Below are 12,489 nucleotides of genomic sequence, written 5' to 3'. Positions count from 1 at the left end.
AAATACCCTGTACCAGTTACTTTTATGTTATTACTTTTCTAATTGATCAAATATTTGTAAAAATAAATTTCAGAATTTTGTATCATATCATAAATATTGTGAATCTAAGTGATTTTCTGGACCTAGTATGAGAGCTATGACCAAATATGTACCGGTCGTAATACAATTTTATAGTGAATTTATGTATATAAGAGCAATATTTTTGCTAAATGTATGGATATAAATATGAGTTATGTGCGTTTTTTCTGATTTTCGGAAGGGAGCCTTGTATTTTTGTTTTTCTTAAAGAGACCTTGTATGGGAGCTTTGATCAATTATGGACTGATCGAAAAACATTTCACAATATTATTTCTCTGTATATGAGCAACACTTGTGCCAAACTTTATATGGATATCTTAATTTTGTAATGAGTTATGTGCGTTTAAGTTATTTTCGGGAGGGGATCATGTATGGAAGCTATGACCAGTTATGGACCGATGAAAAAACATTTTTTAGTAATATTTTTGTGTATATGAGCAATACTTGCACGAAATTTTATATGGATATCTTAATTTAGTAATGAATTATATGCGTTTAAGTGATTTTTGGGAGGTGACCTCGTATGGGAGTTATGACCAATTATGGACCGATCCAAAAAAAACTTTCATGGTTATATTTCTGTATATAAGAGCAATACTTGTACCAAATTTTATATCGATATCTTAATTTAGTAATAAATTATGCGCGTTTAAGTAATTTTCCGTGAGGGGACCGACCCAAAGAAACTTTCATGGTTATATTTCTGTATATTAGAGCAATACTTGTACCAAATTTTATATGGATATCTTTATTTAGTAATGTGTTATGTGCGTTTATGTGATTTTCGAGAGGGGACCTTGTATGGGAGCTATGGCCAAATATGGACCGATCAAAAACAGTCTTTCGCAGTAATATTTCTGTGCATATGAGCAATACTTGTACCAAATTTTATATGGATATCTTAATTTAATAATGAGTTATGCTCGATTAAGTGATTTTCGGGAGGGGACCTTATATGGGAGCTATGACCAATTATGGACCCATCCAAAAAAAAATTCCTCTAAATGAATTCTATTGACATAAGATTTTAATTTCTAAAATTTTGTGGAGATAGCGACATTACGACGGAATTTATTAACAAAAAACCAAATTCCCGGAAATATATACTTTTGTATGGGAGGTATATGAAATTGTGAACCGATTCTGGCGATTTTCCGTATAAATCAAGCACTTCTGTGGAAATGAACGTGTGATGATTTTCATGGAATTATATTGCATAGTTTTCGAAAAAATTGTGTAAAAATTGCGCTATTTTTTCGAGGTTGTTCCAAATTTTGATTAATAACTTTTCCCGATGTGAACCGATTTTGCTCATTTTAAATACCAAATAACTTAGGAAAACGAAGAATATTTTGTGTGAATTTGGTTAAATTCTATTGCTTTGTTTTATCGCGAGCGTGTTTTTAACAGACGGACATAGCTAAATCGACTCAGAATTTGATAAGGACCCAGAATATACTTTGTTGGGTCTCAGATGAATATTTCTTGATGTTACACACGGAATGACAAAGTTATAGAGGGTATATATAACTTTGAAAGTCATTCGATGGTGGTGGGGGGTATAAAAATACATATATCAATGTCTTTATGTCAAATTATAAAAAATATTTTAAAATTAAAAAAAATTAAAATATTTTATTAAAAACTAGCTGACCCGACAGACGTTTCCTGTCCATATTAGAAAAAATGTTTGTGTTCGATTTGTGAATTTATGAGAAGCTGTTTGAATTATGAAAAAATAGTAAAAAGAGACAAACAACGTACTTTTAAATGATAATTTTTATTTATGTAAGTTTGGTAAGTATGTACAATATATTGTGTTATATTTACATTTTGATTGAAAGATCGATGTTCAGGAACCAATTAAAATAAAGAAATATTTTTTCTGTTGCTTTGCAGTGATATCGTAGTTTCCTTCATTGCAATGCTTTATGATACACGACATTTTTAGTTTTGTTGAATGGCGCGTAAATAAATAATGCTGATGGTGTTCCGACACGGGAACAGGCGACATACAATTGACCATGCGAGAAGCATGGATTTTCAAGGTTAATGCCGCAAACACGCAATGACAACCCGACGATTTAATAAAAGTGGGCGAATAAGTGGGAGTATCAGTGGGCGTGGACAATTTTTCTTTCTGTAAGTAACTTTTGTAAACTATTGAGAACATTTAAAAAAAAGACGAATCCGTCCAAATCGAAAAAAGTGGGCGTGGTCAATTATTCTTTCAGTAAAACTTTAAATTTGATTACTACGAACATGTTTTAAAAAATTTTTGCAAATCGGTGCAGCCGTTTTCCGATTTTAGATAAATCGAAAAAAGTGGGCGTGGTAAATTTTTCTTTCAGTAAAAACTTAAATTAGATTACTGCGATCATTTAAATAAAAGATTAGCCATATCGGTGCAGCCGTTTTCCGATTTTAGATAAATTGAAAAAAGTGGGCGTGGTCAATTTTCTTTCCGTAAAAACCTAGGTTGGACTATGACGAACATTTCAGTAAAAAAATTGTCCAAATCGGTCTAGACGTTCTCAACTGATACGACAATTGATTTTTATTTATATAGATAAGTTGTAAAATTTTTAAAATTTGTTAACTATAGACAAAGAAGATAAAGAAATGTGTATTGAATTATCACAAAACTCGTCTGTGTGGAGAGGATATGTTATTGTTTTAAACAATGTCATAGTCCAATTTCTTATTATTCTTTGACTATAGACAATCAATCGCCAGGTAAAATATTTTCAAATTTTTGTAATGAGTATAGGTTATGTAGTTATATCATACTAAACATCTGCATGGGTATACTTGTTCTTAAATTCACAGTACTGCATAGTATCAAAATACACGTACACTATTGTGAAAATATTAAACAAGCATGTGCAGGATGTTTAGGTTTAAACAAATGAGTTATAATCACACACAACTTGCTTAACTTAGAAACGGAATATTACCCGACTCGCTCGTTGAGAGTTGTGTAGTGTTTGATATAATTAGGCAAAAACATCTTAATGACAGCAAAAGCATCTAGAAATCTACGAGTGATCAGTGTGATCAGTTCGAACTTTTACGTACAAACAGCCTTTATGCTTTATAACCATAATACTTCGCTACACAACACGATCGTAAACGAACCTCTTAACAAGGGCGTAAAAAATACAAAAATTTTGTTTAGTTGCTTCAAGCATTCAACAGAGCATGTTGATGTCGTTTTTTTTTTAATTACAATTTATTACAAATTATGAAATTTATTACTAATTATGGAATACATATGAGTGAAAAATTTTTTAAATATTTTATAGCCATTGATTTTTTGCTTTTTGTCGATTAAAAGTAAACTCTAAATTATACTAATTGCAGTTTATTCTTGTAACAATGCGTTTAGTTTAAATAAACAAATATTTATAAAATCACTCATAAGTTGTCTTGAAACATTTCGAAACAGATCATACATTATTCCGATTTGTTTTTCACTCTTAACTCTATTGTCTCTGTTTGTTTTGTTTGCTTTTACACATGTATTTTAGTGTGTAGATGATCAACTGCTTTTTAAACTGCTCTATAGAAAGTATTCATAAAATAAACGAGTGTCTTGTAAGTGATTTTTTACGCACTCGTGCAGATGTCTATTTCATACATTCCTATTTAATGAGTGGCCATTTTCAATTAAATTATTTATTCTTTTTAAAAGGATCTGTAGCCAATTGTAGAATGATAATATATCTTATTAATGGAGCATTGGGTAAGACAATAGACTAATAAACATAAATAATAACTGTAAAGCCTATTTTAAATCCGAAAAAATTTGATAATTTCATATATTTTCTTTAATATAACAGAATACAAAAAAGCTATTAATCATATCTTGTTATACCCAAGGTAATAACCATGTTTTATGGATCGGACCTTATTTTATCTCTAGCAACAAATTAAGACGTATCCATGTTCTAAATTGTTCAATTCGTATTCATACCACTAATTGAGCCTAATTTAATATAAAAATCTTATTATTTTGGACAATAACCAAATATATATTTAAACCGCTAATGTTCATTCAACCTCTTCTTTTGTATCTAACAAAATTTTAATCTCTATAGCTTTTTTAGTTTTTAATAGGTCACAATCACTTAATTAACACTAAATTTATCTAAGAAATTGAACCGCACAAAAGGATATTTTAAAACACGTTCTAATTTACAAAGAAATACTTTAAGAAAAAATCATAGTTTATGTTAAAGTGTCCAAAATATAAAAACATAAATTTTATTGTTGGTTCTAAAATATTGCAGCAAAACTATTGTCAAAAAATTGAAATCCTCCGACCAAAAATAGAACTATTGTATGGTAGTTCAGAGTAAGAGGGGGTTACACATTTTGATCATTCAGAATTTTTTTTATATGAGTGTAACTTTTTGCCAATTTCCTTAATGTATCAAAAAATAAGCTTATACATCTATCAAAAAATATTTTTTAACTCAAGAATAATTTGTCAATATTTGGCACTTCATTTCCCCTCTTTTTCAAATTGGACGTTTTTTTAACATTTGTGTCTGGCCTAGTATCCAATAGTACTAACCTTGGTGCAAATTTAATCCAAATCGATTTTTAGAGTTTGGTCACTTGACACGAAATTGTCAATAAGTAAATACTATAGTAACGCAAATATAAATATGTTTAATATGTTGTACCTTTTATGTTTCACGATATATTCTTCTAGTTGAGCATTGTTAAATAGTGTCTCCAAAAGCAAAGTTGGTGTTTGACTTTTTAAGAATTCAAGAATTTTTGGAATATTATTTTCAATTATTGCTAAATGGGTTGTACCGGATGCAGTAGCAGTGTGGTTGGCAGTAGAACATGTAAATGCATTTTTATTATCATTGCAAATTGCAGGTCCTTTTGTTTTTAGGAATGTATTGTTATTATAAAATTTACTTTCTGTATCCTGACAAGAACATATGTAATATTGTGGTTGTGAAAGAGCACGCGTCGGTGATTTGTTAATTTTAGGGTTGCTGTTGTTATTTGAAACTGTTGTTTTGAAAGGCATGCTCCGTTTTAATTTCTGGACTGCATTTGGTTTTCTCTGAGTATTATACTTTGAAAAAGCTTTTAAAGTCTTTTGAGATTTTTTTTTATTTGTTGTATTTTTTAAAGGTTTAAATTTCTTGGCAACTTCACCGTAAAGTATATCGCTTTCAGTGTATTTGTTGAAAGTAGAAGATGTAGAAAACAAAGTTTGTTTCAATTTTGCTTCCTTTTCTCCCAAACGATTATCATGCTGAAAATATTGTTTAGTTTTTGCTATCGTTTTGTGTTTTAAGACTTCTGTGGTTGTTGAGGTGGACAAAGCCTCATTTCTATGTGACTTCTTACGTCTTTTACGTCGCTTTTTAGGCTTTGCAGAGACATGAAAATTGTGAGTTATGACGGATTGAAATTTTTGTTGTATAGACGATGACAACATAGTTATACTTTTTAGTTATTTATTGAAGTTATATTTTTAATTATATATTTTTTAAGATGACGTTGAGTTTTTAAATTATTAAAAAAATGTATTTAGTGATTTGTTACTTTATACATAACATACGAATAATTATATGTGTGTATATTGTTAGTTTTCTTAATGTCCTTTTTAGTTCTTTATTGAATCTATTTTTTAATTATATTTGTTTATATTTCATAAATTTGTTATATTTTTAATTTCATAATTTGTTAAGGTATATTTTTTTAATTACATTGTTAGGAAGACGTTGAATTCTTTTTTCTTTGTCCTATAGTAATTTTATTTTTAAGTATTTTAAATACTTCTTTTGGAAGACATTGGATTAATTATATATCTTATGTATTACATTAAATTAGTAATTATTAATATTTTAATGTTTTTGTTTTTTGTTTTTTTCTTTTGTTATACCCTTGAAAACAGTTGTTATAAAATGCTATTGATTTTGCATATATTTGGTTTTTTATATGTTAATGATAAGTTGCTTTTTTATCTTAAAACTTTATTTAAAATCTTACTCTTCATTAAAAATATGTATAATGATCTGGTACAGTTTTATTACATCACGAATTATTATTATTTTTTTTTCTTTCATCAATGTTTATTTTTTAATCTAATATTTATTTTATAAAATATTTTTTAACTTTTACTTCTAAATTTTTTTGTCTTATAGTAATTTTATTTTTAAGTATTTTAAATACTTCTTTTGGAAGACATTGGATTAATTATATATTTTATGTATTACATTAAATTAGTGACCATTAATATTTTAATGTTTATTTTTGTTATACCTTTGAATACAGTGTTATAAAATGCTATCGATTTTGCGTAAATTTGGTTTTTTATATGTTAATGATAAGATGCATTTTTTATCTTATTACTTTATTAAAAATCTTATTCTTCATTAAAAATATGTATAATGATCTGGTACAGTTTAATTACTTTCACGAATTATTTTTTTCATCAATGTTTATTTTTTAATTTAATATTTATTTTTTAAGATATTTGTTAATTTTTACCAGTTGGCAAACCGATATTCGAAAAATGTTATGCTGTTATAATATTATTATTATTATTATTATTTGTTATAAAAATGTATTTAGTGATTTATTTCTAATTAGATTTTTTACTTTATACATAATTTACGAAAAATTAAATATAAATATATTGTAATTTTTCCTAAAGTACTTTTTAGATCTTAACTTAAGTTTTTTAATTATATTCTTCTTTATTATTTATTATTTATTTTTTATTATATTTAGTTTATTTGTTATATTTTTTTAGATTACATTGTTAGGAAGACGTTGGATTATTAAATTTATTTTTAAGTATTTTAAATACTTTTTTGGAAGACTTTGGATTATTTATATATATTATGTATTACACTGAATTAGTGATTATTAATATTATATTTATTTTTTATATGTTATTTTACATGTATTAATGATAAGTAGAATTTTTTATCTTAATTTTTACCAATTTGCAAATCATTAATATTATTGTTATCAGTTATTTATTACACCATAGTTTATTAAGTAATTTTTGATGCAAAATTTAAAATACTTTTTAATTTTTAATTTGTCATAGCACTGAACTTCGCGTGAAGAATAAGGATTGTTTTATCAAAAAACGATATTACATTATTTTTAAAATTAGTTTTAGTTTATATTCCATTAGAGAACATTTGCAATTTTTTTTTGATTATTAATAATTTTAAAAGACTTGTATACAGATTTGTCACATAAGTTATAAGAGTTAAATTTTGCATTTAAAATATTTTCTTTTTTGCCATTATAAGCATAATTCTTAGTCCCACCAAATACTATAATCCATTTTACATATTTGTTGTTGTTTTCTTATCATATTTAATTCAAGGGTTGTTTGAAATGGGCGAACGTACAAAAAATAAGTAAAAATTATATATTGTATTCACCGTCACATTGAAGCAATTAAAATGGTGTTATTTATTTTTTAGAATACATATATATATTCTAAATAAAAATTTGTATTAATGGTTTGAACAATTTATTTTTTATTTAACACATTTTTAATACACAAATATTTTTCAATAGTAATGATTTAGCCCCGTCAGCAACGACTGTAGTAGGTTAATTATTGATTTATATATATTTTTATATATTTATATACATATATATATTTTTTTATTTTTTATATTAATTTTCTTATAGTATTTATTCCTCTGTTAATTATTCTTATAATTTTATATAAAGTATTATTATTTTTTCACGTATTTTAATCTTAAGCTTTTGGAAGACATGTTATAACTGCGGAAAAAAATTATGTCTATACATCAAATATAAAATTTTCTCTAAACTCACCATACTTTCTTGTTCTCAATTGTGTGTTTAAAGGATGTAGCAACTTGCAAAATACATTTTCGAGAGATGTCTTCTTGTACATCGTGGTTGTTTTATTTCAATAAGTTACTTAAAAGTAATTCGTATCCTGTCTAGTCAATTATACAACACTCTCTGAGAGCAGTTTTTGTCGTAAAGCTTAGATGACTTGTTTAACGGGAACAATGTTCAATTTTATTATTATTATTTCAAATCAATATTTATAGAATTTACATAACGAGCGAGTAAAAAATAAATATAGTTTTAATGTATTTTCCTACCTATTAATATTTTAAAGGCTGTACAAAAAGTATCAAGTTTATTTGCAAAATTCTTTAACAGGGTCTAGCCTTATGGGCATATTGATTATTAAAATGATTTAAAGTAATATTGTATCTTTTAACATTTACACGCCGTACAAAAGGAATCAAGTTTAGGTGCAAAATTCTTAAACAGTACTATCTGTTTAAGAATATTGATTATTTCAGTGAAAACTATTTGAAACGCAATTAATCATTTTTAACATTTAAAAAGTTTAAATTATGTAATAAAAAATATTAAGTAAATAAAATCTAAGACAAATTTTCTTAAATAACTATTATTTCTTTAAAAAATATAAGATAATGCCAAACTCTGTTTTTTATTGAACTTAAAAAATCTTTGTGAAATAGACAACTAATACTCACGCTATTCTACCAAATTCATCTTTTGGCAAGTCCGTTTTTCCTTGTCCCATTAATTTTTGCCTGTATGAATCAACTTTGGCCTTGATTTCATCCGATGATAAGCTATAAAACACAAAATATTATAACATTCAACTTGGTGTTAACAAAAGACATTTTTTTAAATTATAAACTTCTATTCAACGTACTTTTAAACAACAAAAATTTTATAAATATATTTATTGCTTAATAATTTAACTGTGTTTTTTATACTATTGGTATTAAAATTTATTTGTTATAGATTACAATTCGATTCTATTTCTTAATTTTAAAACTAGCAATATTTAATAAAATATTTTCTGGTATATTTCTTTTAAACAATGTTCTTCGTTCAACGTTTCTATCGATTATGAGGTGTGTTGACTATTTTATGTATTATAGTGTTGTATATGTATATAGTGCAACGGAAAGCACAATATATACAAAGAGAGACCAGTCACAACTAATATTGCACTATTCCAACCCTTAGGAGAAATAATGTTTGTTTAAAATTTGTTTTTTTTTTAATGGTGGAGGGGGAGAAAAACAGAAATTTGTTTTCAAATAAAGTAAGTGAAAGAGAACAGATATTTTTTAGGGTTGTTATATTAAAAAATAAATAAAATGCCAGGAAGGGGGATAAAAATAAGAAATCTTACAATTTTAATGAGAAATAAATAATATACCGCGTTATTGGCCCCAAATTTGACGTACATATATTCACGTATAATATAAAACTTTACCAAATTAGTCTAAAGATTCGTTCCACAGACAAAAATATGATAGATTAAATTAAAATTTAATATTTTACATTTACTGAAAGCTTACAAAATTCCCTTCTTTAAAAATTGCCTATCTTCTCCTGAAATACAAAGGACGTAACAAACAAAACTTTTAAAACGCATATATCATAACATTTGTTGTCTAAAACATGGACTTTATCGACGTGCAATTCAAAACAACAAATAAGTTATTTACACAACCCAGAAAGTCGTTAAATACATGATATTAAACAGTATGTGACGATACACTTATGTACAAATACCCAAATATGTAATATTTATAAAAGGTATCAACACAGTTCCAAAAATACTACCCATACCCTCTTTTCTGCTCCACCAAGATTTTATGAAAATAAAACAAAATATTTGCAAATTTAATGAAACGTAAATCTCTCTGTATTTATTTATTTATTTATTTATTTATTTATTTATTTATTTATTTATTTATTTATTTATTTATTTATTTATTTATTTATTTATTTATTTATTTATTTATTTATGTTTTACCCCGTAACGCCAATATCACGTAGTGCTTATGTTATATAATAGTATTTGCATATATTATCAAAACAAGTGTAAACCATAAATCGAACTTGAAAACCCTCTATGTCCATTGGCCAAATTTATGTACTTTGTTTAATAAATCAAAGAATCAAAAATAAATTTACAAAAATTAGTGGTTTCGTCTTTTTCATCAAATGTTTGATAGGTCTGAAAGTAGCTTAAGTCCTATAGAATATTTATTAAATATCATGTATTTCCCATTTCTTCATCTGTTTTTCTTTTCAATATTATTTTGCACAAACTCAACACTTCATTGTAAAATAAATAAATAAATTAATAAATTTAAAATAAAGAACTGACACCAGAGTAGATCTCAATACAGTTATTTATATGTGACATTAATAGTCATACAGACTATTAAGAGTAAATTTTATAATGGCCTCCAAAACATCAGGAAACTCCCTGAAGCCACCAAACAAAAGCTGTATTTCGTCGGCATAAATGGATGGTGTTACTAAGTTCGAATCAAAACATACAGTGCAGTCATTCATGTATAAAAGAAACAGAATAGGTTCAATAATAGAACCCTGTGGGACTCCAGATGTAATATTGACAATGTCCGAATAGATTTCTTGTACAATAACATATTGAGACCTTCCTTGTAAGTAAGATTAAATAAGTCTACAAGCCATTACAGAGAACCTAAACTTTTCTCTTAACTTACGAATAAGAACTGAATGATCTAGACGGCCAAAAGCTTTAGGAAGGTTTTTTTTTAAGTAATCTCTGATAGTTTTAGTTATACCTATAAGCATGCCAGTAGTATTGTGTCCTGTTTTGTATGCGTACTGAATATCACTAATGAGATTGTGCTGAGAAATATAATCAAGAACTTGGATTTTTAAAACGTGTTCCATGACTTTAGAAATAGCGGATAAAATGCTTATTGGCCTAAATTCAGTAAATTTAATTGGAAACCCATCAGTTCCAATGGAATTTGATTTAGCTTTGGATAGGGCGTATATAGGTTTAAATGAAAATCCGTCAGTATGTCCACACAAGGACATACAGTAACATTATTATTTACAACAAAAGACCGATTCAAAGTGTTTATATCAATTTCTGAAAAGTTAGATACATTTCTGTTGCAATTCTGATACAATTCGGACAGAAGAGAGTTTAAAATATTTAGTTTATAATTTACAGAATTATTATTGTAAAATGAGGAAAAGTTTAATTGATCCATATGACTTCTAATGATATTGATGACAGTCAGATATGGAAATTTTACATTGACCACCAACAAGAAAGATTCAATCAAAGAGGTTGTATTATGGGGAATATCCCAGTGGGTAGGCAAAGAGTTGTGTTTACAAGATAATCCTAAACTTCTTCTTCTAACGCATTAAGGTCTCCAGTGGGAAGATAAATAGTACCTATTAAAATAGATGTGTTCTGACTCTTAACTTCAATTAAAATAGCTTCACACAAATTATACGCATTGGACGAGAAGACATGTCTACACTTTATCCTATTCGACACTAAGAGACCAACCCTGCCACCCCTGGTAGGGTCGATCATTTCTATATAATGCATATCCTGGTACATGTAATGATTCATTAGGCATGTCAGGTTTGAGTCATGTTTCAGAAAGACCCATTACATGTACATTGGAATTAGTTAATAAATCTCATAGTTCATCTATTTTAGCATACTGTGATAAAGGATTAATGCTTTGACAATTTACATGGCAAATGTTTATATGATTATCACAATGGGTAAAAATTCTGTACCGAACGAAATTTTGAGTTCGGTCGGACTCTAGTATATATTAAAACTAATGAGATTTTGTTTTTAAATATAGCCTATTAATTATTTAGAAGTGTTGAGATATATATATGTTATTTGCCATATAGTTGCTGTATGATATATTGATTGGTTCTGTGAGTTCTTCCAATTGTCTTATATTTCTTCAGAAATGTTCAATTGATAGGTGTTTTATAGCTTCATGTTTCTTTCTGATTTGTATTACCAATGTCCTTTACAGTCTGGAGTGTTATTTGCCATATAGTTGGTGTATGACATATTGGGTGGTTCTGCGTGTTCATTTTTGGGATTTTTATGACTTCTACACATTTTTTCTTTATTTTAACCAGTTTTGCTTCTTTGAATTACATTTGATTGATTGCAAATTATGTAGGAATTTATTTATGATCAATGCAGTGCAATTTAATTGTGCTACTGTTATTTTATATAGTATATTATATTTTTAAATAATTTAGTTGTAATTTTATTTTTATATAATTATGTATTTTGTGTTGGAAGAATTATTGCAAAGTCGATATTTGTAACCGCTTATGGCCTTACAAAGATATGGTGAATGTATTGTTTAATTGCTCCTTTTAATGAGTGAAATTTTTAACAACGTTAGAATGTCAATTTTATACATTTTTGTAGAAAGATTCTAACGAGTAAACTGTTAATGGGACTTAAATATTGTTTACCACCAAATTAAGTTGGTTCGTTTTGCACGGTCTTAGGATATTGATGTTGGCTACGAC

The 12,489-nt window shown here is 26.8% G+C and overlaps 1 protein-coding gene across 15 annotated transcripts in view; it reads right to left on the bottom strand.

Moving 5' to 3' along the window:
- The window catches only part of LOC111686958 (serine/arginine repetitive matrix protein 2), a 45,399-nt gene that overhangs the window by 31,266 nt on the left and 1,644 nt on the right, over positions 1–12,489 (bottom strand). For 4 of the 15 annotated variants that reach the window (XM_023449363.2, XM_046952649.1, XM_023449359.2 and 1 more), the window contains one exon: positions 8,628–8,729. In XM_023449363.2, the coding sequence (XP_023305131.1) occupies positions 8,628–8,729 (102 nt within the window). Of the gene's footprint in view, positions 1–4,769; positions 6,104–8,627; positions 8,730–8,812; positions 8,856–12,489 lie in introns of those variants that run through there. The other 11 variants (XM_023449354.2, XM_023449362.2, XM_023449357.2 and 8 more) reach the window with 8 other exon arrangements.

The sequence above is a fragment of the Lucilia cuprina genome, chromosome 5, assembly GCF_022045245.1.
Source record: "Lucilia cuprina isolate Lc7/37 chromosome 5, ASM2204524v1, whole genome shotgun sequence".
Classification (NCBI taxonomy): Eukaryota; Metazoa; Arthropoda; class Insecta; order Diptera; family Calliphoridae; genus Lucilia; species Lucilia cuprina.
Note: the sequence above shows the minus strand (reverse complement) of the source record. Positions and strands in the feature narration are given on the sequence as shown.